The 14,333-nt window shown below is 41.7% G+C and overlaps 1 protein-coding gene across 1 annotated transcript; it reads left to right on the top strand.

Moving 5' to 3' along the window:
- Positions 1–339: 339 nt before the first annotated feature.
- On the top strand, positions 340–1,709 carry RAB43 (RAB43, member RAS oncogene family; the record flags this gene model as incomplete). Its single annotated transcript, XM_010153393.1, has 2 exons — positions 340–523; positions 1,437–1,709. Coding segments are annotated over 2 exons (438 nt in total), but the record flags the coding sequence as incomplete, so codon positions are not given.
- Between the last annotated feature and the right edge of the window lie 12,624 nt (positions 1,710–14,333).

Raw genomic sequence — 14,333 nt, 5'->3', positions numbered from 1 at the left:
GCAAACATCGTGTTTTGCTGACTGCTAGAGGAGGTGACAGGCTGGACACACAGCAGTGATAGTTTCACAACCTGCCACAGAAGGATGGATCAGAGCTCACCTGCAGGAACCCAGAAGGTCTCAACAGATACAGATCCAAACTTTGAGCAGCCAGGTGTGAAAGTTCTGCAGTGTGTGTTGTTATCCTTGTAGTCTTAAACAAAGGACTAGAAAAATGTGATGTCAGAATGTATTACGTATGAGAGAGATTTATTATAAGAAGGCTGTTGAATCAAGTCCTGTCTTTGATTCAGGAAAGCTTACTAGCCATCGCCTCACCTTATGCTTTGTTTTATTTAGTTGCAGATCTGGGACACGGCTGGCCAGGAGAGGTTCCGAACTATCACACAGAGTTATTATCGCAGCGCCAATGGAGCAATCCTCGCCTATGATATCAGCAAGAGAGGCTCTTTCCTGTCCATCCCTCGCTGGATCGAGGATGTGAGAAAGTATGCCGGTTCCAACATAGTACAGTTACTGATTGGTGAGTTGGAAACACTGATACCAAGTGCTGCAGGTTACTGTACAACATAGTTGCAGTACTGCCCTAAGATGGTTAAAATGGGATTTTTGGTTGAAGTTAAGATGTATGTAATAGATCTGATTGGAAATTTTCCCAATTATTTTTTTAATTAGGAAGTGCTGATTTATCAAATCAGGAATGTTTTGCTTTGCTTAACTTCTGTTAAGAAGTAGCCAGCTTTGTATCAGAAACTGGCGTTTAATCCTTTGCGTCTCACTTAATGGAGAACTGGGTACCCACAATCTCCAGGTCCTTAGGCACCACTACTGTGGAGCTGTTCTCATGATAAGGATCATAAGGTTTCCAGGGCCCGGAGAAACTCCATCATACCGTGTTTTGGCAAACTGCAACACCCACATACTTCAGCAGATGGAGGATTTCCAAAGGACTTTGGGGCAATAAGGGTTTGTCAGTTCTCTGCTAGTAGTTCTGCTTCCCAGCCCCAATGTTTCCTACTCAGATGTGGCTCTTGAGGCCTGTAGACCTGGTAATACAATGTCAGTAGTCATCTAGATTTCTCTAGGAACCAGCTGACTGCTTTTGTTTTCACAAAATGATTTTAGCTTTCATTTCTAGCCCACTTCTTTTCTGCTCAGGTCCACAGCCACCACTCTTCAGTTCCTGACTTTTCCTGTTCTCAGTATGAGTCATCGATAAATACAGGTTGGAAGGGGCTTAGGAGATTATCCAGTCCAACCTCCTGCTCCAGGCAAGGCCAACGTCAGGCTGGTCAGGGCCTTTTCAGTTACTTTTTGAAAACCTCCAAGAATGGAAATTCTGCACCTCCTCCAGGCAACCTGAGAACCTCCTGCTCAATACTTACTCTGACGTAAACAGTTGTTATAAATTACTCTGTTGTTTCTTTTTGTTCCAGGAAACAAGTCTGACCTAAGTGACCTTCGAGAGGTTCAGCTGGAAGAAGCTCAGAGCCTGGCTGAACACTATGATAATATCATCTGTGCCATAGAGACCTCTGCGAAAGACTCCAGCAATGTGGAGGAGGCTTTTGTGAAGATGGCTACGGAGCTCATGATGAGGCATGGAGGCCCTGTGTTCAGTGAGAAGAACACTGACAGCATCAAGCTTGACAGCAAAGACATTGTAGAAGGCTGGGGGTGTGGTTGCTGATAAGAGCTAGGTGATATCCCTAACTTTACTGGAATTTAGATGGTGCTTCACCCTAATGCTGAGTAGCACGGTAGCCATATTCTCCTCCTCCTGTGAAACCAGCAATTTTGTAGAAGTTAGACACAATCCTGTTTGCTTTGGTGTCTTATTTTTAAAAAGGGACTCTTGAGAGGTAGTCCTCAAAGTCACACCCTCCGAAAACCTTCCTCAACATTTGTCCCCACCATTTTCTTTTCTGTAACCTTTGTACAAGTTACAAAAGGGGAGGAAACAACTTGGAACAGGTGATGCGGGGTGGGAAGACCGATGGCTGGGGAAAAGACTGACGCACACCCAAAGCTCTGAAGCGTTTAGCATGGGAGTGTTGGCAAAGGAGGTCGCTTTTGGAGCAGGCAGTCTTGGCAGTGTCTCTTTAACTCCTCCGTGCTCCACCAATGGCCAGAAAGCCACAGTGTCTTTGGTAAAGGTATCTGAAGGTCAGGATGCCCTGCTGTTGTGACTACAGGACCAAATAGCAGTCACCTGTCCTAGGGCTCAAGGGCTTGCTAGGCAGTACTGCAACAGGCCCAGGTGGGGAAGCCTTCTCTCAGGTGTTGTTACCATTTTTTTAACTTACCATTTTAACAAAAAGCAAAATCACATGACTTGCTGTGGAGCAGGATTGGACCAACGTTGTAATTTTAAATACAGTCTTGAGGAGAGGGTAAATGCATTTCATTTGTTATTGTTTGCACAGTGATAGCTCCCTTTTCCAAGTGGGTGTCATTGAGTTTTTGCCCTCAGGTCTCTTAATTTCATTCCGTAACTCAAGACCTGCACCACTGGAACCTGGAACTGGAGAAACTTTTGACTGGTAGCCATGGTCTCCTGCCGTGTGCCTAACAGTCGTACACAGGGTTAATTCTGGCCATACATTTGGTGTGTTACCAGACTGTTTCTTGCTTAAGTGGCGTAAGTGGATTTGGTTTTGGTTTTAACCATCTTTTTAAAAACAATCGGGGCATATAATGGGAAAGAAGACCTCAGAGTAGTTGAAAACTGCGTGCATTGCAACTTCTTGGTTGTAAGAAACCAGCATCTTTTTGACTGATGCCGTCTCCCAAGTTACAAAAATTGCTTTTTGTTTCTTGAGAACGCTCAGCAAGAAGAACCTTTCACTGTGGATCAAAAGTCTACATTGTTAAGTAAAATAGGCTTCATAACTCAAGTACACGTAGTTGTCTTTCAGACTCAGCTCTGTTGTGTGTTGTAGGGGCAGTTGATGTACTGGTGGCTGCAGTACACTCAGGCACCTCACCAAAATGGATTTGCAAAGGGAGCAGAAGCAGCGTTATTTTCAACTCTGCAGTTAGAGCAAAGGTGTTCAGAGGTGACAAGTGATTTTTTGTAATCCTGATTCTTTAAAGGAGCTGATTTTCAGAAAGCACTCGCTTAAAGTGAAATCACTTGTCCCTTTTGAAAATCTTGATCAAAAAGGACCTGGATTAGTTTGCTACTAGGGCTATGCCAGTTTTTAGCCATTCAACATATCCAGCATCATGGAAATCAGGAAGATTTAAGAAAGGGCTAATGGATCCTAATTTTAGCACTGTTCATCTTCCTACAGAAAATATTAACCCATTCTCTGGTCTCTCTCTTTTTTTAATCTAGGAGGTAGATAATTGAGGAGTTATGTATGCTTTGTAGCCTGTTTGCTTCTAATCTAAGGGGTTAGTTTTCAAGTTTTATAGTTGTAAGAGTGAAAAGGCCTTAATTTTTTCAATCAATATAGTTTCCGCAATTCTCATGTTTTATATGGAAGGGCAGGTTGAGCTGCAGTACTCAGTAGAATATTTTCATAGTTTTCCAGGACATTCCTAGCTCTCCTACATCCAAAAATAATAGGCAACAAGTGTCCAGCAGTAGCTAAGATACTGAAAATGAGAATTGTGGATTTGTTAGTGATTAGCAAACCCTGTATTCCACTTTCAGGAGAATCTATGAAGACAGTATAAGCTAAAACTCCGTCCTGATGACTCTTTTTTTCCTCCTGGTTAGATCCTCCTTAAGATACAGAATACTAGCAAGCATCTGACTTCATGTCATGACATAGTATAGTTTACATCTGGAGGTCACAGGCCTGCAGTTCTGCATGCTTGAACACGGACCTTCCGATAAACTCAGCCTCCCACTACTTGCAGGATCAGTGCCAAAATATTTAAGCCATGCTAATAAAAGTTCACGCTCATTTAAGAACAGTATTGCTACGACTCAGATGGAAATCAGTAGTTTACATAGTAAGTCATCTTAAAACTGGAGCAAGATGGAAAATGAACATAAATCCTGCTTCCAGTGCAGTCAGTGGGTGATTGTGTTTTTACAGTAGATGGAGAAATGAAGAATTAATGATCCATTTCCTCAGTTTTGAGGTTTGTTTAGTAAACTAATGGAATTAGACCAAGCACTATACTTTTCCTTACAATGTTCCCCCATATATCTCTTAAGCTAGTCTTGAAGGTTGAGACTGTCTGCAGGTTAGACTGTTTCAGTCGGAAAACATGAAATACACCATTAGTGATTTGTTCACTGTGTTTTCAAATGAAGGCACCAATTCATTACTTTTCATTTTACTGTAGAAAACTAAGATTATGGCTTTAACTCATTTGTCTTCTAACTCTTGGATCTTCTATGCTGTAACAAGTGCAATACAAGTTTGCATGCCCTGCCTAACTGAACAAAAGGGAACAGGTTAGTAGCAGATATGAATGACAGGGCTTGGGCTGTCAGTAGTAAGAAGGCTGTTTCGCTTACCAAACCCTTTCTTTGTCTGTTAGTAATAGCATAGTACTCACTGGGCTGATAGCTTCTTGACCATAAATAAATTAAACATAACTTAGGGCTTTTCAGTCCCTTTTTGAAGACTTCTGTTAAATCTGTCATTCACACACATAGCAATGAAATTCAAGTATTAGGATAACAGTCCTCTTATTTAATTCCATTAATCCTAATGAAAAGTATACCTGGGTGGAAAGTAAGTAGCAGTAAACATAAGATTTACGGGTAAAAACCTCAGTTTCCCATCTTGGGTTACAAATGTGCGCTGGTGTACATCAAGTGAATAATTCAGTAGTGCATGATCAGAGGTCACAGCACAAGCATTTGCCAGGAAACCTGTTTACTGGCAGCTGAACATCAACAAGACTGGTGCAGTAATTGCCTGTAAGCAGGTCTCCTTGGCTGACCATGTGTTTGCATTACTATTTATCATTTATTTTTGGCAGCACCCAGAGTGTGCAAAATATTGCAGAAACACAGAAGGGGACATTGATCCCTCTCCTGTTACATTTCAGAGTGGAATGCAGAGGCAGATACTGAAATGCAGTCATCAGCAGAATGGGGTTCCCAGGAGCGTGGGTATTGTTATCTTTTGTGTTGATTTTGTTTAAGCTAATTTTATCTCCAGTTACTCATCCAGTCCATCGTCAAGGATGGAACTTGTACAAATATTTATCATTACGTAAATGTAATACCAAATAAATGTCAGCCCAGAAACCTGCTAACATTTGCTTTGCAAAACAAAATTTAAAAAAATGAAAATACTTAAGAACAGAGGAATAGTCCTAATGACTTTATCTACTGTACTGGAAAGCAAGTCACTTGGGGGAGGTGTGGGGGAGAACTTAAAACTAAATGAAGTCCAGCTATATGGCATGGAGTTCCAAGAACTTCATGAAGAGTAGAGCTCTTGCTCAGTTTTTTCTTTGCCATTAAAGATTCTCATATTTATCTGAAGAATAGAGCTGATTGTCCCATGCAGTAAAGGTGCATTACTGCAGTAGTACATTACATTATGTATACACTCGCACAGCAGCACCCTTCAATAACATTAAAGCCTTTCCTTGTTTTGCCCCAGTGTCATCTCACTACGATCTGCGCCTCTGTTATTTAATCTCCTAGTCCCAGCCAGTTGACCACTGGAATGTCTTTTGCCATCTCATGCCAATCCCAAGAGAACTGGGAGGTAATACCATTATTAGTTTCTCTTCATGGGATTGTTTTACTCAATGTTATAAATAGAATCTCTTTAAATCAAGATTAATTTATATGTTATTTCATTAATAGAAATTGTTTATCTTTACCTATCCTGCTTCCAAAACATTTATATATTAACAGACCACTGAAGTCTACCCTATTGCATTATTTTGTGTAAACAGCGTGCTGGAGGAAAATGAAGTGAGAACAATACATGGTTTGTGAAACTGAAAAATAAAGTTACTCTCCTTTTGGTGTCTTCCAGCCTCGGAGAGTGCTCAGTTTAACCCCTGCCAGTCACCCTCCACGGAGACTTCACAGAAACAAACCAGGTTACGGGCAGTGTGCAGCCGGTAAAGAGGGCAAACAAAGCCAAGGAAATCAGAGCGAGTGGGTACTCTTCTGTGAAGAGGTAGTTCTCACACGACTGACTGATGTTGACCACATAGCTTGTGTTCCCACCCCTGTGGTACAGGAAGTGAGGCAATTAAAGAGCAGCAGGTCTGAGGACACATGCAGTTCACAGTGGAATTGAAAGAAAATGGATCCCAAAGTTTAGGCTAATCACCCTAACCACTTATTTGTCCTTTCTCAAACAATACCAGGTTTGTTTCGTTAACTAAAGCCATTCAACATCTACAAATGTGGTGATGAAAGATGCCACGTTGTTAACCCTTACAGATTAACAGTACGTTGTATTACAGTTGTATGAAGTGGAGTGACTTCCCAGTCACAGAGCAGAGTCCTTTACCACTGGGCTGTTCTCAGATTTGACACTTCTTTTCCATGCCATAAGAAAACATTTGTAGATTTGGAAAATACTGTCTCAATTCTATTTTTGTAGTATCTTTTGGTGCTGATCATCTTACTGAGATTTCAGTTAAAGAACCAGCCTCCTAGGTTTCTGAGTCTTTACTAGCCAGGTAATGTTAGATTCCTTTCAACTCAATCGATTTGGGTTATAGTTATCCTAAGCAGCAAAAGGTCTCAGATGGAAGCATTTAATTACAACCCCCACTGCATACTCTAGCAAAAACCCAACTATTCCACAACTAGATGTTCTGATTCCCAGCACAAGTTTAGCCCCTCTGCATTTTTTTTATCATTTCAGTTTAGTTTACTTGGAAAAGAGCAGGGTTACAAAATCAAAACAAACCAACCAACCTAAATTTATGTTTGCTCTCCATGCAATTGTTGCCAGAGGTTAAATAAAAATAGCCAGCATGCTCTCCTATCGTGATCTTAGATAGCATTTTTTAATATGACTTTAAAATGTGAACATGCACTTTAACAGTAATTCTTTGAAGCACAAAAGGGTTGTGGGCTTTTTTTTTTCCTACTGTATTTTAACATGGCTTTCTATTACTTGAGTACTGATAAAGGCAGTTAACTGAATGGCATTCATAACTTAAGGCATCACTGAGGACAGAACGTGTCAACAATTGTTTTTCCATATGTGTCAGCGGAAAACAAGTGAGCAGAGTAACTTCACAAGAATGAGAAAAGGGAAGCCTGTGTGACGGGGATGATTTTCTATTTAGATTGATTAGATGTGTTAGGTCTAATCAACGCTTACTCACTTCAAAGAAAATACCTCCCTTCCCGAAGGTAAAATAATACACTGCACAAATAGTTACGGGGTGTCTTGTTCGCTTTTTGAACAACAGAAATTTGACTGCTGTCTGTACTGAGCAAGAGCAGACTGAAAAAGTAGCTAAGTGTGTGGTAACAGAACGCTTTACGTTTGGAGACCTGTTAAACTGGCGTAAAACTGTATTTAGAACTTACTCCTTCCATCATGAGGTTAAAAGTACGTCTCTCACCCCCTCCCCCAACACCATTTGAAAACGTTAGGAAGATCCAAAATTGTACATTGATAAAAATTTATTGAGACTGTCTTTATCTTTAAAGTCACTTTCCATGTTTCATCTGCAAGATATTTTTAGACTTCAATTGAGTTATTTCCAATAACTTAGTTATATCCAACTAAGTGCAGACTACTTTCAGTCCCAAGTTTAACAGAAAACTGAGGATTAATCTTCCTATCGCAGAACACTGAAGGACCACCAAATAGGCTATAACCAGCGCAGCATCAATCTCCTGCTCCTGTGACAGCTACTTAGCACCCATAACATCTTGCTATTGCAGCTAAATTACAACTGAACTATTTTATTTTCATTTAGTCATAAACATAACATTAAAAAAGCGCCTACATTTATATCTTTTCATTGTAAAGCTTAGACTGGGATACTAAGAAAAATACTCACCTATCCAAGCTTTTACAAGAACATTAACCTTATCATTGCCTACCCTGTAGTTGTTTAAACCTTAATTCCCCCACAAACTCACTCAGACATCTTAAAGTACACACTATTCAAATATAACAGCTACCTAAAAGGAGCCAAGTTTCGGTAGATTTACCTTTGAGAGGGCACCTCACATATGACCAAAGTTGTGGCAAGCTAGCAGTTACGATTCCCTATTGTTCAATCCTTATGACACAAAGATTATCTCCTCTAGATAAAAACAGCAGAAAACATTAAATTAAAAACTTTATTTCCTTAGAGACTGTCTTTTTAAGGCACCTGTCTGACACAATCTGTATACTTCCAAAAGCCAGTGTCCTCTCAGCAAGCACCAAGTGACAGCCTGTTACCCTGCGCTGTGCTGTAGGAACGTGATGAGCAGTACAGACTCACGGAGGTGGGAGGGAGGGATTTGGGGTATCTATCGTCTGTGATAACAAGGGTCTGACAGACTGTCCTTTGAACATGCCATGCAAACCTGTCTTGACAGTCTGAAAGTACTTTTAAAATGTGAGTTATGAGTCGAATTTTCAGAGGCATTAAAGCTGCAGACAGATGCCTACCAAGGTCTTCAAAAACACCTAGTTAGCATTGCCAAAAAAAAGCACAAAACTTGTATGGAACTGTTTTGCACTAAGGGGAGTTATGAGAAAAAAAAGGAAAAAACCAAACCCAGGAAACGCAGAGCATCCTGATTATTCTGTGGTTCTCATATTCATTCCCTACTTCACGTTCTTCCCCTTTATAGATGCTATTAAAATAGATTATTCCAAGTGTGAAAAGTAGCTTGATACCTGACAAAATGTTATATACGTTTTCTCGAGAGAGTGATAATATGGATGAGGAGAATAACTTTGCCGAGGTGGTTTGGTGGTGTAACACACGGGATTCACCAGACAGAGTTAAGTGTTGGAATGGTTCTACATACACCATTTCAAAACCAGGGGAAGCCAACGGATGAGATCAGACGCTGTCCTGCTTGCCAGACATGACGTAGATACAGACATACACTGAGCAGAAGGTGAATTTGGTTATTTGTAACAGTTTTTAAAGATTTCTATTTTATAAGTCTGTAAGGAGAAACGCTAAGATTTTTGATAGTGAGATGTGCTCAGTGCTGTCAACCAGCTTCTCCCTCTTTTGTGCCTCATGGATACCCAAGACAGATGAACCCCACCACTCCATAGAGTAGACAGCACTCATGTGAGTGTGGCTCACACCACTGTTGGGGAGAAAATAAAAAACTCTTAATTCATATTGAATTCATTCACTGCATTCCAAAAGTATTTGAGGTGTTTGGATGATAACAGTGTTAAAATTACATTTTCTAGGACAAAGATGTTGCCATTTTTCAAGGTTTCTTGAAGAGATGCAGGCTGTACATTTCTACTCATCAGTAACTACTTTGCTTTTGAACTTTCTTATCACAGTATTGACTAGATCATTTGGAATATGAGGAGACAAGGGAGTAAGCTTGCATACTACAGTGATTTTTTTATACTTTACCTTCATCTATTTATGAATTTATTATGAAAAATATTTTTAGACATATGAAACCTGCTTTTTGTTGTGAATTTTAGCAAAGTAGCGGATACGTTGTACTGTGTATCATTAAAAAGGTTTAACTAAAGCAAACATTTGGCAATTAGTATCTTTTGTTGTTATTTTATGCATGTACTTCGTTGTGATTTATTACCAGAAACCAAATCAAATTTTAAGAAATTACATATCCGATTCCACGGGACCATACGGTCTCCTCTTCTTACACAGCATACGGCCTAATGTACTCTTTATTAAACAAACAGTGCCTAACTCTCTTCCTCTTACCCTACAACTGCCAATCACTTACACAAATGCATGCACACTGAATTGTTTTGAAGAAGTAAGCTCTCCAGCATAACCAGCCAGAAGATTAAGAATGAAAACAAAGTCCTCAGTGTTGGAGAAGTGCAAATAAGTTTTTCAGTGCTTACAATTAAGTGTAAACAACATAGTTACAAATGTACCTTCCCAAGGGAACATTTAGATCCTGGATTTTATTTAATTGCTGTAAATTAAACAAAGCAACACCCTTTTCTTGTTGCTTGGGTCTTTAACGTCAGTAGATGAGGTAAGTAACTTTTTTAAACCTGTATTTTTGATCCACGGGTGCCAAATTGTATCTTTGGCTGTATTCAGTCTTCAGTAAAAGCCTCAAATACCAAAACAGCAGTCAGGAGTTCTCAATGAAATGGCCATGCCCTGAAGTTGGTTCCTTAAAAGTGCACGGCTGAACTCATTAGTTAATTCTCTGGTAATAACACATGCTCTACTACTGAAACACTCTGGGTGTAACTACACATGTCACTGGTGTGCTCAGTGCTGTAGAGAATCAGTGTAAGAGATAAATAATGCAGGGATCATGCTTAACACATACCCACTCTTTGTAGGCACTGACTTGTATTTTTTTGACACACTTCACGTGTTCTGCACATCTATAGTATAGTTTCTAAATCCATGTGGGGAGAAAATCAGCTTGCCCAAAAAATAAAAAGGGAAAAGCATGTTGTGAATTCCAAGGCTGTAATGCAAGCCAAAATATAACAGTTTATACAAATCTGGGTTTCATTTAAATAATAGCATAATTAGAATACAGTCCTAGAATACAACACATGGACTAGTTCTCTCTAACCCCTGTAAAACATATAACCTTCAGAAGCAAGCCTGTGCTTCCACAGCCAGAGAGGAGCCAGTCACAGGTCACCACGTATGAACCTTGGAACCTGCCTGTCTCGCTGCTGAGCAGGTCCCACAGTGTTTCCAGAGCAGAAAGGACTCTCACCAGGCCGATACAACTAACTAGTTGCATAGCTGCTTCCCAGGTCACTGCCAAAGCAGGGCATGACACACGACTGACTGACCAGGGTGCAAGATGCATGGCCAGAATCTCCCCAGGACACCTTGCCGACCATTGAAAATGTGAACAGGCGTAACCAGTCGTAAAATGTGGGGGGGAAAAGCACACACTGGAAAACCCCAGAACTCCACTCTGATCCCTGCTGCCTGATCATTGTAAGTGCATGTGGCAAACTAAAACAGAGCAGTCACAGGTCTCTTTCAGTACCTTGAATTTACTGGGGAAAACAACCATGACAAGGGTTTAGTTGGCTTATTATATATGCATATGACAAACATTTAAAGGGACTTTTTAGCCACCTTCGAATTCTCTAGGAATGTGGGGTAGCTTGGACACAGGAAGAGTTCTACACCTATCACAACCATTTTTCTTTCCCTGTTAGCGAGGCAAACACTGGCTTTCATTACGTAGCTTGGACCTGCAAAAAAATACCCTCATTTTTTTTACAGTCTGAAAATTCACTGAATGTTTTTTCTCCCCATCTGTGGTCAGTAATGTAGCTGTTAAACTACCTAAGCATGTTCACAGATACACTTTCATGAAACCAGACCTGAAACTCAAGACCTACTGAAAATCTCTCTTAATTCTGAGAAATATTCTTACTTAGGCAACAGGGGCTGCTTCTGCTTCAGAAACCTTGTTTACATCTGCTGGCAACCTAGGCTAAACCTGGGTGTTTAGCATGAGCTTAGATTCTGATACTGGATTCTGAGCTTGCCATACAAGACCAACAAAATGCAAGGAGGAGAACTTTGAATCTACACCAGTTGAGTCTCAAGTGGTCTTAATTACACAAAGTAAACCCTTCTTTACCTGACACAAAGTAATCCCCTCTGTGCTATTTTGAATATGTACTGTTTCTTTTATTCACAGAAGTGACCACAGAAACATTCTTTTCTGAGACTTTCAACCTGCAGGCTGTTTCAGTCAACACTGAAAACAAGATATATTCCATCACCCAACAATTCATCCTTGTATAGACAAAAGACTTTAATACAGACTCTGTAAGATATGCAGTGATACCATACAATAAAGAGCCTCAGTACCCCTTTCTGTGGAAGTTACAGAACATACAAGCACACCGTGGAGTTCTATGGAAACGCCTGTAACCCTGGTTTCTTGCCTGTGACACTGCAAGAAAGAGGCTTCTAACTCTTTCAGCAACTGTCTTCTGTGTGTTGTGCTACTCAGGTCACCATTTCTACACTCCATTAATCCCTGCCGAGACCAGGCTGAGGGACAAAATGAACTTGACATAACTACATGGCATTCTTGCTGTTAGCCAGCACACGGAAGGCAGGGTATGGGGAAAGCCAAGTCAACCTAAGGTCTGGGCAAGTTCACATACTTCCAGCTGTCTGTGCCATTAGTGTTATTTAAAGCAATATACACACGTAAATTAATTTCAAAAGTATTTGCAATTCATACAAAACTGTATTCAATCATTACAAAGCTGGATGTCTTGGCAACGCTACATGCCAATACCGTGCTTTGAGCTGTGCTCCCAAAAACCGAGATTCACTCTTAGCTGTTGGGAACAGAAGTAACTTACATTGGAAAAGTCAAAGTTTAGCATGACATTTCTGTGAATCATTTTGTTAGTATTCCTCCTTTCCATCCCTCACCCAGACACGTTTTTGTGACCAAGAAAATGCTGACAAAGATCTGACATGGAACCTCTGAAACCCCAGAGCTGAGAAAGCATGGCCATGGTACGATACCCGTTCCATCTGCTGAAGGAACAAAACCCAAGCGCTCCAGGCCCTTCACCTGCCACAGAACCAACCTTCAGAGTCACTTCCATGCCACCGTTGCTTATTTTGTTGCCAAAGAAATCCCAAACAATTGTGAGTTTTATAAAGCACACAAACCCTAAACGTAAAACATAGATCTTACTAAAACTGCCTGTTTCTGACTAATCTGCAGCCATCTACAGCCAAACCGGTGGGTACAACATCTTCTGGGCGGTTTCCAGAGCGCCACACTCTCCGCTCAAACTCCTGGGGCACAATTCCTCAGTTGCTGGTGGAAAAAAACTTACCAAGTGCTTTGGACATGTTTGAACTCAAGAAAGGGTGCAAATGAGAGGACGCTAAAATTACGCATGAACACACTCACCTGCTATTTATTAGGTGTTTTGGCTTTTTGAGAGTCTGCCAAGCCCATATCACCATCTACCAAACTGGAGTTCAGTCCACACAGCTGGAGAACCTGAAATACCCTAAGCTTTGGAAGACTGCGTGGGGGCAGCGGCTCTGCATTGTGCTGCTGGGTTCGCCATACTCCAGCTTCTTTCCCGCCCAGCTCCGCGCCTCAGCCGCGAGCTCCGCGGGCAGGGGTGCAGCCAAGATGGCGGAGAGCGCCCCCTGCGGCGGCCTCGCAGGAGCTGAGGGGGAAACGACAGCCCCAGCGACACCTGCAGAGCCCCATAGCAAACACCGGAGCAGTCTCTTCTCTCGGGAGGTGCCTATCCCTTCGCTTCCCAAATAAATTCAGTTCGTACTGAGACGCCTCATCCTGGTGTGTTTAAGGCAAGGGAGTCTCCTGTCCACAGTTGTTCAGGCGAGGCCAGGGCGGCGGCAGCGCGGGGTCTGGGGTAGCTTTAGCAGCGGTGAAATAAGGAGACATGGATGGCACCAGCCTTCGCTCTGCTCAATTAAATGCCTTTGAGAAATACCTGTGGCTTGTACTCATGCTGATGCAGCTGCTGAAAGGCACATGCCACGCTGGAGACCTGTTTATTTGTGTGAAACCCCAAGGTAATTCCCTATTAATACCGGTTCACGTTCACGGGAGGTGGCCTGGACAAGTGCATTTTTGAAGCCTTTTAGGAGGCAAGCCATAGATATCTTCTCAGAGAACCAGACATTAATTTGGAGATTAATTACAATTATCTTCTGCTTTAAGCATTGCACTGTTTTCTGCCAAAAGAACAGGTGAATTCACCAAAACAGTAAAGAATCCCCTTGAAAAACTACAGATGGTAGTGGAGAAGCGAAGCCAGGCCATGTGTGAAAGCGAGCATCTTTGTGTCCCCAGCAGCCCAACCCACACCCCACATTCGTTCCTCGATATTCTTACAGAATTTAATAGATCCTGGACTGAAATACCTCCACTCTGCCAGAGCGTGGTCATCTGGGGGGGTGTCTGTCTGCATTACGGTTTTAGTTGGGTGGAGGTGCCTCCTGCTGCAAAGCTTCTGGTCACCTCTGCTCGCTCTGCAGAGCACATCAGCCGGATCCCCACCGGGTGAGGCCTAATGCACTCCAACACGGGTCTAAAATTTAGATACCGGGTTTCAATACCCCCCCGACAGCCAAGCTTAGTGAAAACATTCTCTTTGCAGGAGCTTTTTCAATACTCTTACCGGTGGTCACCTGCCACTCCCACTGCATCGCGGAGGCTTCTTCTCCTACTACTGCTGGAATAT

Source organism: Eurypyga helias, unplaced genomic scaffold (genome assembly GCF_000690775.1).
Source record: "Eurypyga helias isolate BGI_N326 unplaced genomic scaffold, ASM69077v1 scaffold336, whole genome shotgun sequence".
Taxonomy (NCBI): domain Eukaryota; kingdom Metazoa; phylum Chordata; class Aves; order Eurypygiformes; family Eurypygidae; genus Eurypyga; species Eurypyga helias.
Note: the sequence above shows the minus strand (reverse complement) of the source record. Positions and strands in the feature narration are given on the sequence as shown.